Source organism: Hipposideros armiger, unplaced genomic scaffold, assembly GCF_001890085.2.
Source record: "Hipposideros armiger isolate ML-2016 unplaced genomic scaffold, ASM189008v1 scaffold_114, whole genome shotgun sequence".
Classification (NCBI taxonomy): Eukaryota; Metazoa; Chordata; class Mammalia; order Chiroptera; family Hipposideridae; genus Hipposideros; species Hipposideros armiger.
In genome coordinates, this window is record NW_017731464.1 from 2,587,721 (window position 1) to 2,615,206 (window position 27,486).

General features: G+C 42.9%; 1 protein-coding gene and 1 long non-coding RNA gene across 2 annotated transcripts in view; one reads left to right on the top strand and one right to left on the bottom strand.

Moving 5' to 3' along the window:
- Nucleotides 1-641: 641 nt before the first annotated feature.
- The window catches only part of LOC109385412 (uncharacterized), an 80,665-nt gene continuing 53,820 nt past the window's right edge, over nt 642-27,486 (top strand). Inside the window, exons 1-2 of the long non-coding RNA XR_002124609.1 lie at nt 642-1,178; nt 1,555-1,743. This is a non-coding gene — a long non-coding RNA (uncharacterized LOC109385412). The remainder of the gene's footprint in view (nt 1,179-1,554; nt 1,744-27,486) is intronic.
- PCBP1 (poly(rC) binding protein 1) lies at nt 25,843-27,467 on the bottom strand. Its single transcript, XM_019647680.1, has one exon. It carries the CDS (start codon nt 27,296-27,298, stop codon nt 26,228-26,230), a length of 1,071 nt encoding a protein of 356 aa, XP_019503225.1. The 5' UTR covers nt 27,299-27,467; the 3' UTR covers nt 25,843-26,227.

Sequence of the window (27,486 nt, forward strand, 5' to 3'; positions counted from 1 at the left end):
TAAAATCATCTCAGGACCTCACTTTTCTTGAACATTCAGTTCCCTCCACTCTCATATGACATTTCTCGTATGTCCAGGTTTTGCCATCCTTGTCATCCACCTCTGGATATTCTCTTGGGTTGACTTGTCCCCTTCAACTCCTCAAAGTGGGAACATTGCCATTGCAGATAACCCAGAAAGGTGATGACCAGAAATTCATAGAGACATAAAGTAGAATGGTGGTTGCCAGGAGTTGGGCCGCGAAGTTATTATTTAATGGGTACCAAGTTTCAGTTTGGGATGATGGAAATGTTGTGGAGATGGATAGTGGCCATGTTTGCACAACCATGTGAATATACTTAATGCCACTTAACAATACACTGAAAATTGGTTAAAATGGTAAATTTTATGTATTTTACCTTTTTTTAAATAAAAGGAGTGAAGTTTTCATATATATTACAATATGGATGAACCTTGAAAACATTATGCCAAGCCAAATAAGCCTGCTACAAAAGGACAAATATTGTGATTCCACTTATATAATTAGAATGAGTTAAATTCGTAGCGATAGAAAGTAGATCAGAAGTTACCAGGGCTGAGGGCAGAGGTTAATGAAAAAGGAAAGGGGGAAGGAGAGGGAGTAATGGCTACTCTTGAGAGACCTGGGGAGTGGGCGCCTTAGCATCAGGGACAGATGGAGGCAGGGCGTCCGCAGGAGGTACGTGCTGGGCCCTTGCGCAGGGGTCTTTGTCTGGGCTGCAGCAGCCTGGCAAGCTTCCAGCCTAGGCAGGGGAGTGCAGGCCGCAGGATGCAATGCAACTGCAAGCGGCTGGGCCGGCCGGATGGGGGGTTCTGAGAGGCCGGTCCCAGGAACCGAGTCGGATCCCGCAGCCAGTGCGCCCTTGCTTGTCCGCCTCAGCTCCTTGCGCCCCGCGCCTGCCCTTTCCAGCGCTGGCGGCACATTGCGCCCTCCCCTTTCTCGCCAGCCTCCTTTAACAAAGAGTTTAGAGAAACCCCACACCGCGCGCTGCTGACGCCCACGAATTGGAAATAACTCGCAGCAGCGTGCCTGCCCAGCGGCCCCATTAGCTTGATGCTACTCGGCAGCGCCCGGGATCCTCCTGGCCTGAGAGCCTTTATCACCGAGCCTGGGGTCCTGGGTGTTTTGGGGTTTGTTTTGTACTTGCTCCTTTTACTCTGTAAGTATTAAGGATTTTCCTCCTTTCTCTTCCTCATCTTCCACTATCCCAATTTTAACCAGCATAAGTATATACTTCCGAAATTTTACCCTTGCCCACGAAAAATCTCTAACACACACACACACACACACACACACACACACACACACACACACACACACACAGTTTCCTTTTGTTTTCCAAAATGGCATCACGTAACATACGCCACCCTGTATCTTGTGGGTTTTTTTAGTACATTGTGGAAATGCCAAGTCTCGGCTAAAATCCACTCTATTAATGGCTGGATATTAATCCATGACATGATGGCATCTCAGTTCATTTAATAGTTCTGTCGTTTATGCCCTTTCCTTTGTTCTGTTTTACCACACTATAAAAGGCGCTGCCAGGAAGATATTCAGCCCCTGAGTCCGGAACAATTCCTGTTTTCACCAGTAAGGTCTGAGAACTCGGCTCCTCAGGCCCACGAGCATTTTGCGGGTCCGACGGGTGTAAATATCACGAGATCGGCGCCTGCTTTCCGCCCTGACGGGATCCACCACGATGCAGTCTCCATTTTCTGCAGAAGGTCTTGTCTCCTCCCTTGCAACACTAATTTCCTCCTGGGCCCCAGCCCTCTCTCCTCCCATTCCCAGGCCTTCTTGCACCAAACCCCTCCCCCTCACGTTTTCAATTTCATGTTCCGAAGGTGCTACACAACTTGAAAAAACACAAAGTATGTTGCTGTTAGATATGATATGCCATGGCTCATAATCCAAAGGCATAATAGAAAAGGGAGCCATAGCAGACCCTTGTCTGCTAACCACCCATTCCCCTCCCCCAAAGCCACGACTGATACCACTTTCCTGTGTGTATTTTTCCAGAAGAATTATGGCAGTGTCTGTTTCACAAACAGCAGCATAAGGCACAGACTGCTCTGCAGTGCCGCATAATTTCTTGGCCGTCTACCTGGAGCGGAGCAGAGGAGCTCTCAGACTCTTCACCCTTCTCCCCTCTGCTCTTCTCACACATTGAAGCTGCATTCTCTAAGGGGCTGAAAAGTCATATGGAGTCCCATAGTCTGGGTTGCCTCCCATATCTGATCAGATGCTGCGTCCTGACAGTGCAGCCTTTGCAATATTTATTTCTCCAATCCTTCCTGTTTGTTCCGGTGACCCACACCTTCTTCAGGCTTCATTTGTCACTTTGCCAATCCACTGCAGTAGCCTCCTGGCTGTGTCCGCACAAGATCTGGTGTTGATCCCTCACCTTGCCACTGGTTATCGATCCAGTAGTCCATAGCAAATACTCCTCCAAGGAAATGGCCCCTTAGTTTTAGGAGACTGATTAAGTTTTTTGAATGGAAGGAGCACTGGGGTAACCAAAGGGCAGGGTAGAATCCGGACCTGCCCTTTCCTTGCCTGGTACCACCTTCCACAAATCGCTCCACATCTCTGGTTTCCTCACCAGATGATCTCCAAGGCTTTTTGGCCCTAGCCTCTGTGAGGCTACAATTACAGTTCCATTCCTCCCCCATCTCCACTCCCTGTGCTGGCCCTTTCCCCAATCAGCCAGGCTTTTCATTTCCTCTCCTTGTGTCTCTGGAAAGCCCTCCTTATTTAGAATCTACCCATTCTTGAGAACGTTTTAGTCGTGGTTTTTCCCGAAAAGCCTTCTGCAGTGTCCCCAACGAGAGGAACTGCTTTGTCCTCGCAAGGCACAGTCCGTCGCACTTTTATCTCCTTAATGGCACTGACCACTCTGCCTTGTAGATCCACAGCTGCCCTGCTGCCACCATCCACCTCTCCCCTGTGATCCCTACCTAGCACAGTACTTTGTACATGCTAGAGGATGTGGTTTTGGGAGTCCCAAGACCTGGGCCCCCTCTGACACTAAACCTTGACTGTGTCGCAGCGTCTTAGAGCCTCAGTTTCCCCCAATGTAAAATGGAAAAAGTAACCTGTTTCATATTGCTGTTGTGTCGATTAGATGAGATAATACGTGTATATGAGAAAGTGCTTTGTGAACTGTAAAGCTATATACATACGTAGATAATAGTAAAGATAAATATTATTCATGTATACATTTAAATATTACTCATTTAAATATTACTCACTTATTGCTGGCAAGAGTGATTGCCTTTCCAAAGCAGAATTGAAAAAAGAAGGTGGGGAAAACTGGAAAAGGAGCTTTTCCTCTTGAGTGCAGTCTCAAAATTTGGGGACTGCATTCTAATTATTCTTTTTTGGTCAATTACCAGGTGCTATTAAATATAATAGTAAAACCTAGAAATAATCTAAATTTTGAACAATGTGAAATGATTAAATTATGGTTAGTAGGAGTAACATGTGGTCATTAAAATTATATATATATATATATATATATATATATATATATATATATGCATTTGTTTTTTAAGTTTATTGGGGAACAGTGTTTTTCCAGGACCCATCAGCTACAAGTCAAGTCGTTTTTCATCTAGTTGTGGAGGGCGCAGCTCACTGGCCCATGTGGGAATCGAACTGACAACCTTGGTGTTATGAGCCTGCGCTCTAACCACCTGAGCTAACCTGCTGCCCCTAAAATTATATTTTTGAAAAACATTTAATGACATAGGAAGGTAGTCATAACATAAAAGTTAAAAAAGCAAGACACTAAATAGAGTTTGTGGAGAAGAGGTGTAAGAGGGAAAGCGGCTTTTCCCAGCACTCCTCATAGCTTTCTATTAGGCCTCCAAATGGGGCATCTAGTGCCAGAGAACTTGGAACACATGCCAGGGCCCTAGTCTTACACAAATAGCTCACTCCTTGCCTCCCAGGAGTCAGGGATTCAGGACAGATGAACCGGGAACCTAGTGCCTCAGGGGAGGGCACAGCCTGTCCCAGATCCAGGGACAGCCTTTGGCCTGCCTCTGTGTCCCCGTGGCCTGATGTTCCAGGGTCCTCTCCGTACCATTTCTTCCAGCTGGACTGTGGACTTCAGACAAATAGAACCTCCCAGGGTCTGCTTTGACAGTTTCCAGAGTGGGTTTACAGGAAAGGCCCCCTCTAGCCAAAAAAGCAGGCTCCAGCTACAAACACTAAAGAACTAAGCTCCAAAAAGAGGGTCTATAGGCCATAGGAACGGGCAAAAACGAGCTGTCGCAAATAGTTGGGGAAGCTCAGTGGACTCCAGAGAGCCGGTGGCATTCACACTGGCCATAGAAGGATGATAAGAATTCAGCACGTGGAGATATGACCATTAAAATAAGGCTATGTGGGTATTATCTTACCCACATTTTGTACCCAGGGTTAGGGGGGTAGGGGGAAGTGTTTTGTTTAAAGCATCCTTTCCCCCTTATTACAATTTTTACCGTAGAAAATGTGGAAAATAAAGATAATAAAAAGAATAAAATTCTCATAACTTCACCAACCTAGAGCAGTGATTTTCAACCCTGGTTGCGCATTAGAATCTCCTGGGGAGCTTTTAGGAAACGCCATAAACTATCTGCAGAGAGTCTGATTCACAGAGAGTCTGATGGGGTCCCAATGTCTAGACACATAGACACACACATAAATCCAAAAGCCTCGCCCCATCCATTAGCAAATTCTGCCAGTCTACCTTCAAAATATACACAGGATTTGAATACTTCCTACCACCTCCTGTGCTATAACCCTGGTCCAAGCCACTGCCTTCTGCCCAGATGATTGCTGTAGCCTCCTAATTTGTCTCCAGTTTCTGTCTTCAGCCCCCACACTGTTCAGCCCCCAAATCTGTCCTCTACATTGCACTCCACAGAGTGATCCTTTGAAAGCATGAATCAAGTCATGTCCCTTCTCTACTCAGAATCTCCCCATGGTTCCCCATCTCACTCAGAGTAAAAGGTAAATCTTTAAAATAGCTACAATGGCTTACATGATCTGACCTGGCTACTTCACTTACCTGGTTTCCCACTCTCCCCTGTGCTCACCATACTCCAGTCACACTGCCTCTTTGTTGTTCCTCACACACAAGAATTTTGCTGCCTCAGGGCCTTTGCACTGGCTATTCCCTCTGCCTAGACTGCTTTGGTAGTTCTCACCTTTCCTTTTGGTCTCTGATAAATGTCTACCCATCAGAAGGGTCTTCCCTAACCACCCTAAAAAAACCTGCAAAGTACCTCCCCCCTCCTCCCCCGGCTTCCACACTCGTACCCTCTCAGCTGCTTTAGGTCACTTTTTACCACCACATCTATATCTTTTTTGTTAATCCCAGGACCCAGACTTAAAGTTTCACAAAGTTTCTCATGAAAACAGCTTTTCTGCTTCTGTATCCAACCTCTCTCTCCTTAGATAATCAACAGTCCCGTTGTCTGCCTTTCCCAGCCCCAAAACCTGCATTCCCCAAATCCCTCCTCCTGCCTTCACCTCTCAGCTCAGGAAAATGAACTTCCAGAGGAGTCACCAGGCTTCCAGCCCCACAAATGGCCCAAACGCTAGGCCCAGGTCAGGCTTTGCTAGGGAATTCTGCTACACATGTGCTTATTTATTTATTCATTTTTTTAAACGTTTTACTCAAAGTAGATCATAACATTTCTATTGTTGGACAGTTAGGGTGTTTTCCAAGTTTTTACTATTGTAGGCAACCTTGAACACACCCATGATTGTTTCCTTGAGATAAATTATTTCAAGAGGAATTATTGAGCCAAAGGTACACGATTTTCAAGGTTTCTGGTGTGTATTGCCAATTTTCTCTTTAGTTTATCTAATTATAGTCCCACCAGCTGTATGTGATGCCTTTTATATTCTTACATCCTTGACAAAACTGGGTATTTCAAAAACACTGGGAGGTGAAAGAAGATCTTGTTTTAATTGACATTATTGGTGAAGTTGGACATCTTTTCATCTCTTTCTCTTTTTTTAAATGATTTGCCTCTGCCCTTTTTCCTTCTATTGGGATAATTAGACTTTTTTTTTCCTCTTTATTTATGATCATTTTTATGTTAAGAATACTCTTTGAAACATGAAAATTTTTTCAGTTTGTTTTTTACCTTTCAAATCTGTTTTACACTTTTTAACATAGAAAATTTAGAAATATTTAGGAAATCAAGCTTCTAAATCTTTTTCTTAGCAGCTTTTGGTTTTGGTTTCATACTTCTAGGTGGCAAGTTTTAAATAGTGCCCATGGTAGTCCCTGACAGCTGAGACCTAGTATTAGGAGAGGATTATAAACCGAGAGCTTTCCAGCTTTCAATCCACCTAGCCAGTGGCTTTCAGACTTTTTTATTACTGTGACATGAAGTAAAAAATACATTTTACATAGCAAACCACTACCCACAAAAATATTTATTAAAAATCTATTTAAAAATATTTCATGAAACATTATTGATCCTAGCTACATGTGATATTGTCTGATATTTCCTGTTTGACAAATTCTATTCTCTTTCATTAAAAAAAAAAAAAAAAGGGCTGGTCTTGACTCAGTGAATTAAGCCATCAATGGAGCCTTGACCCAGAGTTTGAAAAACACAAATCAGGACCATGAAGAGGCTGATTTTCTCTCTCCAAAACTTACCCACTTCCACTCACTTCCCACTTCAAGGGGGTGACGGAGAGTCCAGACAATCATCAATCTGTAGAGATTACTTGAAGACCAATGTACAAACACTGAGGCTGAACTAAGCTTTGATTGACATCTAACAGGCAAAAGCAAAAACTCTGGTTTTGGATTTCAATCCTGAGGTTAGAATACGGTTTTTATAGTTCCATGGTCCTGAAATCCTCACCCTAACTATAGTCACTTGAATGTAGTCCTAGAAAACTCCATTTGTCTACTGTGTAATCCGGGATTTGGCAACAAATGGTCCACAGGATCCACTCCAGCTCAGCTGTTCTTGCAATTAGAGCCCAAGAAAACGGCGACACTATTTTCTTGGGCATAGAAACAAATCTGATGCATTCTTTACACGTACATTTACACTGGCATGGAGAAGCCAGCCCCTCCGTGCAAAGGTGGAGAGTCGTTAGGTAACATCTTCTGAAGGAAGGCTGATGACATAAAGGAAAAAAAGAAGTCATGAATCCATTAGAAAGTCCTCATAAGAAACAATAGCCTAGGATTCAGGGTCAGAAGACCTGAATTCAACCCCTCGTTCTCTCTTGGATTTCCTAATCTGTTCTAGGCCAAGTCAAAACTCCTCTGTACCTCATTTTCCTCATCCATAAATGGTTATAATAATAGCAGATTTCTCAGGGTTGTAGAGAAATGCAGTTACAGTAGCAGTAAGTTGCTAGGCAATGGTAGTTGCTGTTGTTGCACATGGCTTTGAATGGCTGGCTGAACTACTGGCCGTTTAATTTGGTTAGCAATTTGTGTCTATAGCTGAACTCCAGTTAAAGCTAATGGTTCTAATAGCCTTAAATGAGTTTTGGAATTTAGGCCAGGCACCTCTGGTTATTGCCTGTTAGGATTGGTTGTGCATAGATAGGTTTCTATGCACTGAGCCCAAACACACAGCTAAATGGAGTCAGATGCATGGCACACATTTTTATGTTTTTAATTCAATTATGTATGTATGTATGTATGTATGTATGCATGTATTGGAGAACACTGTTTTTCCAGGACCCGTCAGCTCTAAGTCAAGTAGTTGTTTCAATCTGGTTTTGGAGGGTGCAACTCAGTGGCCCACGCGGGGATCGAACTGGCAACCTTGGTGTTATGAGCACTGTGCTCTAACCAATTGAGCAAACCGGCCACTCCACATTATTTTACTTTATTATTTTTAAAGAGAGCACTTGGGTTCATGGAGAGTGAGTACAGCCTGCCTTCCAGGCAGCTCTGAGCTTTCTAGATTGTATGCCTTCATTTCTCCTTGCCCTGAGCATCCCTCTGACCCTTAACCCCCCAAGGGTGCCTTTGGAAGTCAAGCTCCAGAGCAGCCACTTTGGTGCAGTTAAGATGAGTTTTAACACTTTCAGTAGTACACTGAGTTTAAAATTGCAGGTATGCTGCCAATGTTTGCAATCCTGGATAACGATGAAACTATGAATGGAACAATATGCAAAGCTTAGGCTGAATTTATAGCTCAGAACATTTCTACAGAGGCTTTTTGGGGTGATAGGACACTCCTGTTCCCTTCTTCCCTCCCTTAGAAAATTTCCTGCTGGGACACACCTTGGGGTCTGCCTGGCCCACAGCTTTTTCTCTGATAAGAGCTGACACCCAGGTTGAGGCGCAGTGGCCATGTCTGGGGTCCAGGACTCCATTTCCCTGGGTGAGCTGACCGATAGGACTGTGGACACCTAATCCAAGCAGGCAAACCAGATTCTTTCTCCTGGGAATTTGAAACCTGAACAGAGAGCCTCTGAGCCTGCCAAGCTTGGGGCCTGGTCACATGAACCACTGCATTCTAGAGAGAAGGTCCCCAGCTGTCTGGTTCCTGCCGGCCTGGCCCTGTGTGTTTGCTCTTCCTTCAGCTCTCTGCACCACTGCAGTCTCCTTCCAATAAAGTCCCATTTGGATCAGGTCATCAAAGTTGCTTTGGAAGGACTCAAAAAAACCCCAAACCCAAAAACAAACCAAGCCAAACAACAAAACCATTATAAATATTATAGCATCCAAGTAGAAAAAGCATGGACTTTGGTTTTGGTTTTTTTTTTTTAAAACTCTTTCCACACTTAGGGTAGTTTTGAATCCTGGTTCTTTAACTGGCCAGCTGTGTAGGCAAGTTACCCTTTCTGGGCCTTAATGTCCTTGATTATGAAATAGAGTTCACCTATGTCATAAAATCGGTTCTTTAATCAAGTAACATTTATTTTGGTCACTCAGAGGCTATTTTTGCTTATTTCTTAGTCCTGGGCTACATGACAGATAGCTGAAGCTTCTGGAAATTCGTGATATTAAAGGTATTTTAAGTATCACTACATTTGAACATTTTATTAAACCGGGAATATTCTCTTTCTCTGTCTTCTTAAGGAATAAAGACTTTTAATACTTTTCCTACTCGAAGGGGTTTTTGTTTGATCACCTTGAAATCTCACTGGACCAAAGGGTGAGGGGCATGGTGGTAGCAACTACATATTCAGAATGGTTTAAAAAAAAATTGTGGTGAAATACACATAACATAAAAATTACCATCTTAACCATTTTTAAGTGTACAATTTAATGGCATTAAGTACATTCACATTTTGCAACCATCGGATGGTCTTGTTTTTAATGTAATTTAAAATATTTAATTGTATTTTAATTTAATTTGTATGCTTTACTAAAAATGTACGGCTTACTAAAATGAACAAAACCATTTTTAAACACTTTGTCAGACCACTTGTCTCTATTTTTCTGGCATTGGGAACTGCAGTGACTATTCGTATGAACTGGGTCAAGATCTAAGTCATTTTGAGGTCTGCCCCCAGGAACTGTTCTTAGAAGTTAGTGCTAGAAGGGAATTTAGGAATTGGTCAGTCCAATGGCCTTCGTTTACAGTGTTGTCCATTTTGTTGGTCATTCAGGCATCAAACCTTTACTGAGCCTGTGTCCCAGGAACTGATATGGCTGCTGGAGGATGGATGCGGTCAGAGTGGCCAAGCCACTGTCCACCCTGGAGGAGCTCAGGGCTGTCCCAAGGCAGGGGCAGTGGGCTCAGTGGGCTGGAGAGGAGAAAGGTGCAGGTCTGTAGGAGAAGAGATCAAAATATGTAGCCTAGGAACAGATTTTGAAGGGCTACAGATGATGCAGAGAAGAGTTTAGATTTTATTTTTCTACAGGTAATGGAGGCCGTGGGGTGGGAGTGGAGCTGGAGCCCCATCTTAAATTAGGGAGTAACACGGTTAGAAGTGCATTTCAGAGCCAGCACTGGCAGCCATGCAGACAGATGGTGGGCTGGAGAGGCACAAAGGAGAGGTGGGGGGAGGGGGGCTCAGTGAGAGAGGCCTGTTGCACTTAGTAGCTTGGAAACATGAAATGTCTTTTTAAAATCACACAGTGAGAAAGCCAAGCCCATAGCCCAGCCCCAGTTTCTTTCTAAGTGACTGTGATATATGAAGGATTTTTCAAAACTTTGCATTTCACAATTTGCTGATATTTCCTTTCACAGAAGCCTCCCTCCCACCCAATTTGCCTTCTTTTTCCTCATTCCATTACCAGCTTCCCCACAGCCAAGCTGGAGGAAGGTCCCTCCTTTGAGAATAATATCGTAGGAATGAAACTTGCTAGAAAAATGTGAAGCATTCCTAACTATGCCACCTCCACACCAGCAGCAGGCTTTGCAATGCTATCTTTGTGCTTTCAGATAAAGAGATCAAAGTTTCTCCAAGATCTGATTCCCCAGGCTGATTTACATGAGGAGGGGTGGGGGTGGGGAGGATGGGATAGGCATGATAGGATGCAGATGGAAATTTCTGTTTCAAAGCTTTGGATCACTAGCAAGGGATCACTATTTCTATTCTCTGTCTGTGGATTAGACACACAATCTAGGGCAGAGGCTGACCTCAATCCAGAATCCTGAAATGTCTAGGCTGGAAGCTGCTTTAGGCCTATCTGGGCCAACACACCCATTTTATAGATGTGGAAGTTACTATCTCAGAAGTGTCATACCAGACCTGGAGACAACTGTTCTTGGCTTTTTATTTATTATTTTTAATTGAAATATACTGGGGTTGTCAGAAAAGTCATGACATATATTTTCTATGTTTTCCGTTATAAAAATACATCATGACTTTTCCGACAACCCAATATTTGACAGATAACGTGTCAATTTAAGGTATACAGCATGTTGATTTGATACATTTATATATTGTAATATGATTGCCATTGCAGTAATAATTAGTACCTCTATCACGATACATGATTTTCATTTCTTTTTAGTGGTTAGAATCATGAAGTTCTAGTCTCTTAATGTGTTTGATGATTATAATACAATGTTGTCTATATTAACTATGCTGTGCATTAAATCTCTAGGGCTAAAAAAATAAATACATTCAATCAATCAGTCTCTAGGGCTTATTTACTGTTCGTTGCAAGTGCTCTTGGCTTTATGTCCAGTGTACTTTCCACAATCTCCTACTGTTTTCATCCAGTAGTATGTGTGTATGTGGGTATATGTTTATAATAAATAAAACTTGTGAGATAAATAAAACTGAACAGAAAGTGCCCTAAAGTAGCTATGTTTTTAAAATGCACTAATTCAGAAAGAGCCCAAGTCAAAATGCTCTGCCTTTAAGAGGGAGCTGGAGTTTGGGGGCTCCAGTCTCCATATGGACCAGTTAACTTTTTACTCCAGTGGTTCTCATTTATGGATGAACATTAGAATCACCTGGGCAGCTTTTAAAACTCCCAAAGCCCAGGCCTCAAACCAGACTAATTACATCAGAATCTCTGGGGGTGGCAGCAGGGTTTTTTGAAGCTCCCCAGATGATGACATTGGGTAGCCAAGGTGGGAAACCTGCTGCTGTTTCCCAAGGTCATGTCCTGAACCTTTTTACTCTGACCAGCATGTCCAAAAAGTCTTCAGTCGTCAAAAAAGGAATTGGGAAGGAGAATACAGATAGATTACTGTGTGTTTCAATCACATTAAAAAACGTTTGAAGTGTATGTGTTTCTGAGAATAGGTTTTTAACGTGGGTATTCTCTGCCGTGTGACTCCATCTTTGTTGTGAGGCCTAACGAGTCTGGAGCTCATGCTGCCGGCCCCGCTCAGCCAATAGACCGACACAGGAGTTGGGTCATAGAATAAGCGTTTATTATCAGAGCACCAGTGGTCTGAGAAGGCAGCGGGTTAACACCTCCAAAAAATGCCTTAACATTTTCAGATCAGGTTGGGGTTTTTAAGTGAAAATCTGTGCGTTCCCCCAGAGGCGATGGTGGGGTCAACAACCCAGGAACAATGATGGGATCAGCCTGGTAGGCCATTGAGATTGTGATCAATAAACCTAAGGGTATTAATCATAAGATTCAGGGTAATTTTCTAAAACAGGGAACTGGGTGGGACAGGGGACATCCCGAGCTCAAGTCCCAAGAGGATGCTCTATTGTTAGGCCGTAGGTAGGACAAGGAAAGGTGAGGCCAGGAATGTGGAGAGGCGCCTACTATGGGGGTGCCAACCGAGCCCTGTTTCACTGTCAGGGCATGTACCTGTGATTCACCCCAACTAGACGTCAAGGTCTTTGCACCAGGGAGGCAGTTTAGCCAATCGGTTAATAATGGGGGTTCTGGAATCCAAGTCACTTCTTACCTAGGACAAGTTACTAAATCAGTACAAAGTGCCTGGCAAGTAGTCAACCTTGTAAAAACTGGAGCTATTATTAGTATTAGTATTAGTATTACTATTATTATTTATGACTTTGTCCCTTCATGCTTCCTTGGGCAAAGCAGATGTTCAGTAGAAGTTCATTGGTTGATGGACATAGGCAGCTCTGTCCAACAGAAATATGGAAGCCATGGATGTCCTTCCAGATTTTCTAGTGGTCAGATTTTAAAAAGTAAACTGAAACAGGTGAAATTAATTTTAATAACACAGGTTACTTAACTCAATATGTCCAAATATCATTTCAACATGTAGTCAGTATAAAAAAGTGTTAATAAATTATTAATGAGCTATTTTACATCTTTTTATTTTCTGTGCTATCTTTGAAATCTGGTGTGTATTCTAAATTTTTATCTATTTATTTTAAAATTTTTATTGGGGAACTGCCGTGATCATTGGTTACACTTTGCTTTCATGCTACAATGACATAGTTGACTCTTTTAGGGAGGGTGCAGCTCACAGCGGCCCATGCGGGGATCAAACCGGCAACCTTGGTTTTATCAACATCACGCTCTAACCAACTGAGCTAACCGGTCACCCCCATATTTTAAATCCTAATTCAGACCAGCCATTCACATGCTTAACGGCCATGTGCGGCAAGTGACTGCATGTTGGGCAGCACAGGTTTAGTGTTTCCCTCATGTCCCCAAACCTGCACGTTGTAAATTTCCATTAAATGTGCTCCTCTGGACTGGTCCTGTCTCCCGACCCCTCCTCACAGGGGCATCATGCTCTGCCCAGGCTTTCTCTTGTCTCAACCTGACCCTTTTTGGGAAAAGGCCAATTTTTAGCTCAATATTATAAACTCTAATGCTTGTGTGAACATTCCATGCCGTTGCAAGACCCATCAGTCTCCTTGCTTCGGCTTCCCTGCTTATGCCAGGAAATGTGTGCCCATAAGAGGAAAGTGACATTTTCTGGCTTAATTTTTACAAAAATATTTGGTTGGCCCAAAAGGCAACCTGCCCACAGGCAGGGTGGGAAGTTCACAGGAGCCACTGTACCTGCAGCTCCTCCCACCCAGGCCCCGCCCAAATGTGGGTGGCAGCCCGGTGGCCTTCGCAGCCAAGCAGCATGAGTCATCATAGTCACTGTTAAACCTCTGCTCCAGTCTCAGAGCCCCTTTTGTTTTTCAGTTGAATTGGCAGCTGGACACACACACACACACACACACACACACACACACACACACACACACACACACACCACACACACACACACTGACCTAGGCTGAGGGTTTGGTTCTTAAGCAGGGATGCATATTGTTTGTTATAACTACTATCATATTCCCAAAACTGGCTCTCCACTGCCATCCTAGGAGTTACTGGGTCTCTGTCAGGGAAGCTGTCTGCGGCTTAACTTAAGGTAGGAGGTGGTACAGGATTTCAGATCCTGATGGAAGGAAGGGCACAACAAGGCAGGAAGTCATCCTCCTGTGCCTGGGGGGGATGGCCACAGACTCCCCATCACCCCCTGCTTCAGCCAGGGCAGCAGAGCCCTTCCTTGTTTTCCCACCGGGGGTTGGAGATTCAGACTCCATATGCACAAATTGAGTTTTTGACCCCAGCAATCCTCAACCACGGTTGCACATTAGAGAGACCCGGGCAGGTTTTAAAATTCCTGATGCCCAGGTCAAAAACCAGACCCATTAAATCAGAATCTCTTGAGGCCTTTCCTCTGTGACCAGGTGGATTTATGATTTGCAGTTTCAGCCAGAACCCTAACCTCCACCCAGCAGCACTTCATTCCTCCCCAGTCAGCAGGCCCGAGAGCCGCGGTTCCACACCTCCAATGCGCTCTCCTTCCCCTGCCAGTCTGGTTGAGAAAGGAAAGAGGTGGGACACTCTCTTACATGCTTCCTTCCTGCTTCAGGGAAAGCAGAGATCGAGGCTAAAAGGGTCCCCGCCGAGGGAGCCCGTGCCTCCCACGCTCTCTGTGCTTTGCTAGGTTATATTTTCTCTGTCTCCTATTCAAACTTTTAGTCTGTTTCACTGTCTTTTCCCTTCCAGCGCGCAAACATCATTGTATTCACTATAGTGTCCCCCCTTACACGCAGTTTCTCTTTCCATGGTTTCAGTTACCAGCAGTCAACCTCAGTTTGAAAATATTGAATGGAAAATTCTAGAAATAAATAATTCATAAGTTTTAAATTGTGTGTTGTTCTGAGTAGCATGATGAAATCTCATGAAATCCCGCTCCATCCTGCCCGGGATGTGAATCATCCTTTTTTTTCTAGCATATATGCTACCCTCCCAGTAGTCATTTAGTATCATCTCAGTTATCAGATTGACTGTCTCAGTATCACAGTGCTTGTGTTCAAGTCACCCTTATTTTACTTAATAGTGGCCCCAACAGTAGTGATGCTGTCAATTCATATTTGCCAAAGAGAAACTATAAAGTGCTTCCTTTAAGTGAAAAGGCGAATACAGCATGACGTTTTGAGAGCAAGAGACACCACATTCACATAACTTTTATTACCGTATGTTGTTATAATTGCTTTATTTTATGATTGTTAATCTCTTACTGTGCATAACTTACAAATTAAACTTTATCATAAGTATGTAGTATGTATAGGAAAAAACATAGTATATATAGGGTTTGGTACTATCCACGGTTTCAGGCATCAGCTGGGGTCTTGGAACACACATGCCCTGTGGATAAGGGGGGAACCACTGTACCACCTGAAAAATCTTTCCTCAATTCTGTCTCCCTTTCATTTTAGTAATTTATCTCTTGGCTTCTCGTCCCTGCTAAGAGAAGGACTCCTTCTTGAAGGAGTCCTTATGGTAGTCTGCACTTTCTCACCTCTCCTCAAACCACTGTGACTTCAGCCCCATCACAACACTGCTGCTGCTGACACTGAGGTCACTGGTGGTCTGCTAGATACTAAATCCCTGGTCTATTTTCCATCTTTTTCTCTTTGCTCTTGGGCTGTGTTGATCATTTCTTTCCCCTTGAAACTCATCTTTGGTCTCCTGTGGGTCCTCTCTTTACTGATTTCCTCTCATCTCTTTGATAGTTTCCTCTCCTCTACTCAGCCTTGATTTGGTGTTCCCTAGGGCTATCTTTGGTCTTCTATCCATGTGAATTTATCTACCCCAAGGCTTCAACTACTACCTGTATGATGTTAACTCCCAAATCTTTGTCTCTAACCCAGATATCTTGTGTGTCCAGCTGTCTACAGGACATCTCCACATGAATACCCCTCTGAACATATCCAAAATGGAATCCATTTTATTTTTCTCATCAAATTTGCTCTTCCTCTAGTCATCATACTTAATAGTGAAGCACTAGAAATATTACCATAAAAGGTAGGAACAAGAAAAGGTGTCTGCTGCCATCACTATTACTTAGAATTTTTCTGAAAGGACAATAGAAATCTGAATACAAAGATCTATTCAATTCAATAAGTCTTATAAGAAAAATAAATAAGTACAATACATGTTGGAAAGAAGGTAACTATCAATATTTACTGATGTGGAAAATTCCAGAGAATCACTTGAAAAACAAAGCCACTCATGTAATTTAGCGAGGTTGCCTGTTACGAATTAATGATGCACTAACAATAGCATTGCTTTATGCCTTTATTTCTTCACTCATTTAAGAACTTATATTGAGAGCCTACAATGTGGAGGCACTGTTTCTTAAGCTCTAAGGCTACAGTTATGAACAAAAGATGTATGATCTCTGCTCTTATGAAGCTTACATTCTAATAATAAGTTAGATGCTATATTGAAAAAAAAATTCCACTTATAGTCCCCTCAAATATAAAATATCTAGGAGTAAACTTAACCACTAATGTGTATAACTTATCAGAACAAAACTATTCAGAAGCGTACAGGGGATCTTTAAAAATGGAAAGAAATACTATGTACCTAAATTGGAAAATCTAATATGAATTTTAAATTTTAATTAATTTATTTTGGAGGTACTTCAATGCAGTAAATTTAGTCAGAAGTTTAAATGAGAGAAAATAGTCAAGAAAGGGTAGAAAAGGGTGTAAGGCTTGTGCTACCAGTTATTACCATTTGGTGCATAGATACGATAACCGAACTGGGTAGGGCTGGCACACGAGAAGACAGGCTTATCAATAAAACAGAAAGTCTAGAATAAAAAAGAATGTATTTTCTAATAAAGGCCTCTCATGTGGATGGGGAATGACAAAAAGTTTCATCTTCCTGCCAAATCTCAAAGGTAGGCGGTGGTTGCCTGAAGTTCTAGGAGGGTTGTGAGGCCTAATACAGTCTTAGCCAGGAGTTCTGCGTTTGATTAGAAATGTCTTCCAGGGGCCCGGGAAGGGAAGACTACATTCAAGCCACATATTTGTCATTCCTGGATTATTCAATAAATATCATTGGGACAACTAGACAGCAATTTTGGGAGAAAAAAATTAGCTTTTCCCATCATAGATACCAAAGTAAATTTCAGGTGGATTAGATTTAAATATAAAAAATAAAAACAAAATGCTAGAAGAGAGGAATTTGTGTGTGCGTGTGTGTGCGTGTGTGCGTGTGTGTGTGTGTGTGTGTGTGTGTAATTGTGCTGAGGGAAGAACTTCACAGCATGACACTTAAGACAGAAACTAGAGTTAAAGATTGATAGATTTAGCTACTTAATCATTAGAAACTTCTACAGAGCAGAAGTTAACAGGAACTGATAAACTAAGGGGGGAAAATGCAGTATATATAAAGAAGGCTTAATATTTTGCTATATAATGAGCTCCCCAATCAATAAGAAAAAATACAAACACTGCAATAGAAAAAAGTGAAAGAGATGTTAAAAGGTAATTCACCAAAGGAGAAATATAAACAGCTGAGAAATGTATACTTTTTTCTCCTCACCAATAATCTCAGGAATAAAAATTGACAAAATGCTATGCCATTTTTTTTCATCTGCCAGACTGTCAAAGAAAAATCTCTATTGTGGTTAAGAATGGGGGAAACAATATTGAGAAAATCCCAGCTAATGGGGCCTAGTCAACTTGGACACAAAATCCACTTTGAAACGGGTTCTGGTTACCTTTTGCAGAGAGCAGTCAAGCTACAGAAGGTAGCACTTACTGGCGAGATCTGCAAAAAGTTGTGAAAGATCTCGGTAGCTAAGCTATAATTCTGTAAACTTGTGGTTAGCTAGAATATCCTGTCAAACTGTTAAGTTCTAGTTTCCTTTTCTTTTTTTTAAAATGTCTCTTCCTAAGAAATGGGTCATGAGTGCTTAGGCTATTGTCCCCTAATAAACCTTTAAATTTCTTGGATACCCAAATCCTTTGCTAAAATTTTGGGTATAAGCTGGCCCCACCTCAGGGCACGATGAGACAGCCCCCTGCTGGGCACCACAATGTTGGCATGAGGCCAGGAGGCCCACCCCGGTGGGTCATCTCCCCTCCCCTGTGAAAAATCGGAGAATTACAGGTCTCCAGCCTTCTGAGCAGGTGAGACCCACCACATAAACAATAAACTCCACATTTGTCACCCTGTTTTGGGTGAGTAGGAGTTTTCTCCCCCAAAACATTTGGTTGGCAGGTGTCCTGAGATGATGACATCAAAGATCATCTTCATTGTGGCTCAGATGTGATTTCATTTTCATTGTGTTATACCCCAATCATCAATAGAATAAAAATGGCAAGATTTTATAAATACTATGAAAATGATAATCAGGTCTCTCCTGATGCCTTCCTAGGCCAAACAAGCACATTCGTACACTGCTGGCAGGAAATTAAGCAAAAGGACAATTTATTTGACTTTGGGCTAATACCCTGAATATAAAGAGTGCTCTTAAAATCATTGAGATAAAAGATGCCCATCCCAGCTAGAAAATGTGCAAATGATACAAAGAGGCTATTTATAAAAAAAATATAAATTAGAAACATCATGAAAAAACGTTCCATGTTATTAGAAATTACAGAATGCAAATTAAAATCACAAAGCCTGCTTTTTGCTTAACAAATTAGCAAACGTAAAAAAAAAAAAATGATCATGCCCTGTTAGTGAAGGTGCAGGTAAAAGGGTACAGTGGGGTGATTCATGGTAAAAATCTATCTATAGAGCAGCATTTCTCAAAGAGTGATCAGGCTCCTTGAGACCCTTTCAGGGGCCTGAGAGGTTATTTTCATGATAATACTAAGACGTTATTTGCTTTTTTCATTCTCATTCTCTCGCTGGCGAAAAGCGCAGTTTTCCACAGGCTACATGATGTGGAATATCACAGCAAATCGATGAAGAAACAGATATGAGACTCAGAGCATATTTTATAAAGCCAGGCATTAAAGAGATCTGCAAAAAAATAAAACTGCCAATTTTCTCACTAAATATTTTTTGTTTTGGAAAACTGTTATTTTTAATAAAAATATATCACTCATGTTAGCATTTAATGGTTTCATTATAGTTATTTTAAAATGAATTAATATATAAATGCTTCACATTTTTCTACACTTTAATTCTAAGACAGTTAATATGGACAGAAATTACCCACACAAACAAAAGCCCTTTAAAACCTCAATAATTTTTAAGAGTGTAAAGGGAAAAGTTTGAGAACCGCTGCTTTCAAGCTAAGTGCTAATATGCATCTAAAGCCTTGAAAATGGAGCTACCCTTTAATCCAGACTTTCCTCTTTTGAATAAGTTGTCCTAAGAAAATAATTAGAGATGTATCTCAAGATATTTTTGTAAGTATATTCACCACTGTATGTGAATATACTTACAAATGTGAAAACAACTTAAATGTCTGTAAATAGGAGATTGGTTAAGTAAATTACATCAGTGTAATGGAGGAGTATATATGGCTAATAAAAAATACTGCTACAAAATATTAATCGTAGTGAAAATGTTCACAATTTATTAAGTTCAGAAACAGGATATAATGAAAGAATAGATTTTTTTTCAACAAATGGTGATGGGACAACATGCAAAAAAATGAATTTGGATCCATGCTCAGACCATATATACAAGAATTAACTCAAAATAGATCAAAGACCTAAATCCAAGGTCATAAAAATTTATACGTATGTTTTCTTTTAAGAGTTTTATAGTGTAAGAGCTAGAACTATAAAACTCTTAGAAGAAGAAAACATTCGTGTTGGATTAAGTAATGGTTTCTTAGATATGACACCAAAAGCACAACAAAGAAAAAAATAGGTAAACTTGACTTCATCAAAATTAAAAACCTGTGCTTCAAAGCACACTATCAAGAAAGTTAAGAGACAACCCATAAAATGGGAGAATATATTTGCAATCATCTATCAGATAAGATTCTAGTATATAGAGTATATAAAGAACTCTTACACCCGACAATAAAGAGACAAATTACTCAATTTTTAAAATGGCAAAGTATTGCAATAGACATTTCTCCAAAGAAGATATTCAAATGACTGAAAAACACAAATGACTGAAAAAAAATGACTGAAGAAAAGATGCTCAGGGAAGGAAATGCAAACCCTTAGGGAATTGGCAAGAAGGTGGAAAAATTGGAAACCTCATATACTGCTGGTGAGAACGTAAAGTGGTATGGCTGCTAGGGAAAACAATTTGGCAGTTCCTCAAAAAATTAAACAGAGTTACCACATGACCCAGCAATTCCACTCCTAGGTATATACCCAAAAGAAATGGAAACATATGTCCACACAAAAACTTAAACATGAAAATTCATAACAGCATTATTCATAATAGCCAAAAAGTGGAAACAACCCAAATGTCCATCAACCGGTGAATGGATAAACAAAATGTGGTCGTCATACAATGGAATATATTCAGCTATAAAAAAGAATTAATATATTCAGCCATAAAAACGAATGAAAGGGGCGGCCAGTTAGCTCAGGTGGTTAGAGCGTAGGCTCATAACACCAAGGTTGCTGGTTTGATTCCCACATGGGCCAAGGAGCTGCGCCCTCCGCAACTAGATTGAAACAACTACTTGACTTGGAGCTGATGGGTCCTGGAAAAACACAGTGTTCCCCAATAAAATTTCAAGGAAAACAAACAAACAAAAGGAATGAAGTATTGATACATGCTACAACATGGGGGAACTTTGAAACATTGTACTTAATGAAAGGAGCTAGACATAAAAGGTCACATCTTGTATAATTCTATTTATATGAAATGTCCCGCATAAGTAAATCTATAGAGTCAGAAAGTAGATTGTTGGTTGCCAGAAACTGGGGTAAAGGAAGTGGATGAGCAATGAGGAATGACTGGTAATGGGTATGGGTTTCTTTTTGAGATCATAAAAACGTCTGGCATAAGATAGTGGCGAGGAACTGCACAATGTTGTGAATATGCTAAAACCCACTAAATTGTACACTGTAAAATGGTGAATTTTGTGGTATATGAATGTCTGAATTTAATAAAAAGAAAAATAGCACACAAATTAGTGTACAGAATATGATCTCATTTTTCAAATAGTATATGTTACTTTTAAAGAGTAGTATATAAAACAAAGAATAGAAGATATTAACAGTTGCAATGTGGATGCTCCTCTGTATTACATATTCATGTATGTTTTATAAAAATATGTATTGCTGTCTTTCTTGAAAAATTGGGCAATAAAAGCTATTAAAGACAAACTAAAACCAAGTGCAGACTATCTGAATATTTAGACTCTCCCAGAGGCAGTTTTTCTGGCCTAAAGGGATAGAATAGTGGTTAAAAGAGCAGTGTGGGGGCCACATCACTTCTGTTCAAATACTGGCTCTGTTGCCGACTAGCTCTGTAACCTTGGAGAAGCCACCTCATTGCTGTGCCCCAGTTTTCTCACCTGTAAAGTGGCATCAAAATAGCAACCTTATAGGGCTCCACAGATTCGGTGAGTTAATTCATTTTAAAGTGCTTGGAACAGTGATTTGCACATAGTAAGAATTTGATAAGTGTTAGCTAGTCCTGGAGATGTTGCTTGGAGCTGCACAGGTTCCAGGCAGGGAAATGACTATGTCTGACCTAAGGTCCTGTCAGGAACTGGTGGGAGAAGGCTGTCTTAAGGGCCCACTTGAGCAAGCCCAGAAAATGCTTTTTGGACAGAGGTGAACTGACAAATGAAAGCACAGGTTTTCGTTCACTTGGAGGCAGGTTTATGAAAGCGCATCTGTTATTCCTCATGGTGGATGAACTGCTCAGGGGAATAGCTAAGTTTGTGTCCTCCACCACTCCAGTGATGAACTGGGTAGTGTTTGCTATCACTGAAGTACAGCCGCTTTAGCTCCCGACCAAGGTGTAATTGGCCTGGTGGCAGATGTCTGCAGTCCTGGGAGGAGAAGGGTGGGGGGCAGCTATAGTCACCCTGTCCCTACTTTAGTGGACACAGGTCCAGGGGCCACTCAGGGGAGTCAGAGCCCTCGCACAGAGCCCTGACTGTTAGAGCAAGAGACAGGGGAAGAAGGGGCTAGGGGGCTTGGGTCTGCTAGGGGGCTAATTCCACCTCTGCGTAACCTTCTCGGGCATGCCCTCTTTGCCTTCCCCTCTACTGCTCCCTTCTCTTCCCCATAACGTCTAAAGGTGACAGCACCTTCAAAATGTTCAGAGCAAAATTCTCTGGCAGGTCCTTTCTTTCTGCTTCCTCCTCAATCAAGCCCAAGTGAGTAGTTACCCAAAATGCCAAGCTGGGGCTTATAGCTGCTGTTTTTTTGTTAACTTCCGCTTTTCTCTCTTCGAGTGCTTGCAGAAGGCCTATATGTCAGAAGTCAGCCCTGTGGCAGGAGGCAGAAGCAGGGATGAGTGCCCACAAAGGCAGTATTATTTCTCAAGGCAGCCAGAGAATTGTGGGTATTATCTCCTCTTCTCAGATGGAGGATTAAGACCCAGAAAGATGGAGCGGCTTGTCCAAGATCACCCAGGGAGTTGATGCCAGAGGTAGGACTAGACTCAGGTCTCCTGATCCTCAGCAGAGTGTAATTTTCCTTCCCAAATGTTGATGCTCAAGAGCAGGAACCCCAGAACCCCAGGCAGGTAACAAAGAATTGGAGAGCCAGGGTCAGAATTACAAAGCAACAACTATTTCCCAAGGATGCCTAACAGAATGACTTTGGGGAACTGTAAGTCATTCTGTATGGGAGGCTGAAGGAAGGCAGAGATAAGAGACTGGCAGGCCCTGCCCTGCTGAGGCTGGTGGGAGCAGATCCTAAGGGTCTGTAAGCTATACTGGGGAGTTGAATTTTCTTCTGTGTACCATGGGTGGAGGTGGGACTTGATGGTCTTTAAGCAGAGGAGTGATGTGGTCAGATCAGAATTTTAGGAAGGCCCTTTCAGGTGGCCAGAAGACTTGGCAGTAGAAGGCTTCTCTGGGGATGACTGCCTATTTATATGCCTGGCTGGGTGCTGTCTCATTGGCAGGAGGTGACAAGCCCAGAGATGCTGCACAGTGGCTCTCTACTTGGTGTAGCCAAGAGTAACAGGGGGTGAGTTGGGTTCAACTCACAAACCTCAAGCTTTTGGCAAACACTACGTACTCTCCGGCTGACAAGAGAATAAGTAGCTATTCTAGGGGTGAACCTTAGAGTAGTGATTCATTGCCCGAATTGCTGGCTGGGGTGGGGCGTGTGGGGTTGGTGTCCATGTGCGTATGTTGAGTAGGGCAAGGAGGAAGCCTGGGGATTTGGGGGAGACTAACCTTCCAAACATGTGGCACAACTCCTGTGGCTACCACACAACAGGTGCTTGTGAGTGGTTAGATAAATCATTATACATTCCTGACTGGCAGTGGACGTGGCCTAATACGGGTGGTAGAAATGGGGCTATGACAAGAAACACAGTGACTACAGGGGGTGGCTCATCGATCTCTAGTCCTCAGTCCTAAAGAGGACAGGACATACTCAAACTGCCCCAAAGAGAAGGGAGAGAAGTCCTGTAATGCAAGTCCCCATAGAAGTGGGGACAAGTGAATTAAATTCTAATAGTCAAGCTGGCCTGGCATCTGATATTCACTAATTCTGCTTCCCAAAGGTACCTATGACATTGAAATTGTCACCCCCAGTATTCCCTTGGTCTCTAAAATGACTGGGAGAAAACCAAACTGTTAGAAATTAGATTTCAATTTTTAAAATTTTAACTGTTAACATGTTTTTGTGTTTTCTAGTATAGATTATGTTTGTATATAGTTTATAAATAAGCATAGTATATATATAATTTATAAATAAACATGTAGAAAAAGGGTATATGCCAAAGACTTTTTACTGAAGAAAATGTTTGGATATCATTGGTTTTTAGGATAAAGCTCAAACCCTTTATTATGTCATTCAAGGCTGTTTACATTTTAGCCTCAAATGATTTTGTGGCTTCCTCTACCTCCCTTTACTACATACAATGCTAACATAGCTGGAGCTACTACACGTCTTCTAAATGTACTAAAACATTAAGTTCTAGTTCAAAAGTACTTTGCACATAGATGTTCAATCAAATCTGATAAACCTCTCTGTAGCATTGTCATTCCATCAGCCTTGAAATTGTCTTCCTTGACTTTTCTCAAGGGCACTATCCTCATTTTTTCTCCTGCTGCTTTGACCATTCCTCCTTCATTGCTGCTGCTTCTATATTCACTCCACAAATACTCACTGAGCCCCTGCTATATGTCAGTGTATGTCATCATACCAAGTTGCCATTCATCCTATGCCTTGCTGCCTAAATCATTATTTTACAAATTATTGCCAGCTTTGCCTGCTAAGGGAAATTTGAGAATTTGAGGCCTTTTCATTCGAACCACTTCACCCAGCAAGTTTCTGGAACTCCTCCTTACAAACCATTTGGCTTGTCGTACAAGGGGCCAATCTAATGATCCATTCTTTCCTTACCCTACACAAATTGGATTTGTGCTCATTTCCAGGAGACAGTGAACCATTTCAGGGTCTTCATTAGTCTCCCTTACCTGTCCTGGCCCCTCAGTCCAATTGTCTTCTCAGCTTATTTAGTACACATTGCTTTGTTCCCTATCTTTTAATATGTCTTCTGTGCCCCAAAAATATTGTGGACAGCAATGGGCCTTTTTGGCTTTTTGCAATCTAAAGTAAATTGAAGCTTACTGTGTCATAAGCACTGTTCTGCTTTACATATACGCTTTCTTTTTTATATGTCCAGATGATGTGTACTTTTACCACCATCTTATACTGAGGCGCAGTAATTTGCCCAAGGCTACAAAGTAGCAAAACTCAAATTTGAACTCAGGTTTACCTCCAGGTCCTGGGCTCCTTTCCGTGACTGCATGCCTGACCACAGTGGGTATGAAGTGCATGACAGACCCCCATCCTACCTCCCGGGACTCTAGGAACTAGGTCTATACCTCTGAAAAAAAGCAGATGCCCTGTAGAGAATAAGTCTCTACATATATTTATCGCAGATAATATTCTCCTCCAAAATTTTTCTTTGCTGTTAGTGAACTCCCACAGTGCCTGGGGTTTGAGCAACACTTTGGCACCTAATCACCTATTGTCTTCTATTGTTTCTGGGGTTTCTTTGCCTAATGGTAGAGTATTTTTCTTCATTCAGGTCCAGCCTAGTCCCACTGGCAAATGTGGACATGAGGCTGTTAGGTCTTCACTGCAGGAACTTCCTAATCCTCTGGTGAAGAGAATCAGTGGCACTCAAATCTAAGAACATTTTGGGAGTGTTAAAAATGCAGTCTTCCAATTAAATTTGGGGTGGGACCTAGGAATCTGCATTTTTAACACAGCGGTCATTCGTAGGCCAGTCAATGGGTTCAGTCTACATTCTTGCTGTGAGGGCTGCCCCATTTAGGCAGGATTATTTCCTGGTATAATTATTTCTCTACATATTGCACACAGCTGAAGAATTAGAAGCTGGGCCTCTTTTGTTTCTGCATAGGCCACTTGGCAGGTGTAATAACATCCTGACAGGCTGCTTGCCACAGGTGCATGTTTGACACGTGCACCCAGCTGGTACCATCCCCCATTTGGTCCTTCAGCCCAACCAAGAACCCACCATCCCTACCACCACCCTGTAGCAGTCGCCCTCTCGCCAGCCCTCAAACCCACCCTAGCATTTCCCTTCCCCCAACCCCTGCTCCTCCCTCCCCCCCAGGCCAGCCATTCCCTCCCCTTCCTGTGGGTCCCCCGGCTCCTCCCACCTCAGAAAATTTTTTTTTGTTCCTGGCTTAGAGTTTTCCAAGTGTGACCGGGTGAAGATGGGCCTGGTTAGACCGGAGGAGACACTGCCACTCAGGTCCTACCAAATGGGTATAGTTTTCCCATCTGAGAAAACACTTACGTTTTCTACCAGAGATGGGCAGAGGCCTCTCTCTGGAATTTGGGTGGAGGGGTGTTACTCTACCAGCGAGACCCTCTGTCTGCAAACATCCCAAAGCAGGCTCAGCCTGCTGAGTTCCTTTGTTGGGACAGAGAGGAAATGGAATCTTACCAATAAGGTGAAAAGGGCTTGAGAGAATACCAAGGACCCGCCTAGCACTAAAAGGGAAGGAAAAAAAAGCACCAACGAAGAGTTTAAGATAGCAGTTCCCAGCTTTTTCAAATATGAAGCATTTTTTAACCAATCCATTTTTTAATTTTTAAATTCTTGACATTACAGAACTAAACTGAAATTTATTAACATTCCACGCTTACATTTCTTATCGACAAACAGAAAATAAAATTCATGAGCCAAAAACCCAAAACAAAACTAAAAACAGGGAAAAGCTTATAAAACTAAATATGGATCCCAGCATTAACAGCTGAACAGAGAATGTGATTTTTAAATTCTTAGCGGATGAGAAAGTGTAGAAACTGAACACTTACAAATTATTTAAAACCTGGAATCACTGACCAGAAATTACACAGTTGGATCATGGGAAAACAGCAGAAAGGGGTTATGAGTGGACCTACACTGTTCTAGCTGCACCCCATGCCCTTCTCAGAGGAAAGCCTGGCATTGATTAGATACTGGGCCAGACTAATACTGGCAGCAGAGCCAGTGATAGTAACCTGCCTACCAGAGGAGCCTTCCACTGGATTGGCAATTTTGATCTGGGCCCCGGACATCTGGCGGATCTCATTAATGTTGGCGCCTTGGCGCCCGATTATACAGCCAATTAAGTTATTTGGAATGGTGAGTTCATGGGTGGTTTGAGTAGATGCATCCAAACTTGCCCAATAGCCTTTCACCTCTGGAGAGCTGGAGTCAATTCCGGCGAATCCGGTCCCGCCGTGCATCATGGCAAAGTGAGACTGTTGTCTTGCCACCTGGTTCAGCTTGGCCAGATCGAGCGGAGAAATGGTGTGTTGTCCTTGAATCGAGTAGGCATCTAGAGGTGGTCCCTCCAGGTCATGGGTGGCGTGGGGGTAGCCCGCAGCGTCGCTGCACCGATCTTGGCCGCCCGCGCAGATAACTGGAGAGCTGGCCGGCATGGGCTGGTACGGAATGGTCATGACTCTCCCTTGCGGAGACTGGGAGAGCGTCTCCAGCATGACCAGGCAGATCTGCTTGACACACTCGGTGACAGACTGCGGCACGCCAGCAATGGTGATGGCCCGCTCGGTGGAGTTGGGCAGCATATCCCCCGCCACCTGGACCTGGGCCCCCGTACTCTCGCGGATCTCTTTGATCTTACACCCGCCTTTCCCAATCAGGGAGCCGCACTGGGTGGCGGGCACCACCAGCCTCAGGGTGACCGGGGGCCTGCTGGCCGCCGTGCTGTTGGTCATGGAGCTGTTGATATCTTCTTCCAGCTTGTCGATGATCATAGCGAAGGCCTTAAAGATGGCATTGGTGGGCCCGGTCAGAGTGATGATTCTCTCCGGACAATTCCCCTCCGAGATGTTGATCCGTGCGCCACTCTCCTCGCGGATCCTCTTAACCGACTCCCCTTTCTTCCCAATGATGCTTCCTACTTCCTTTCCGTGCATAAGCAGCCGAATGGTGAGAGTCACATTTAGTCCACTTTCAGTCACACCGGCATCCATGGCGAGCGGCGGGCGGCGTTCGGGGGAGTTGGGCTCGTTACGTGGTCAAGTCTTTGGTGGCTGGCGGGGGGAGGGGAGGTGTAGGCCCAAAACTGCCGGCGCGAGGCGAGCGAGGGCCGAGGGAGCGAGCGGGCGCGGGCGGGAGGCCGCGGCGTCGTCGCAGGGGCGGGCGGCGGCGGCGGAGGGGG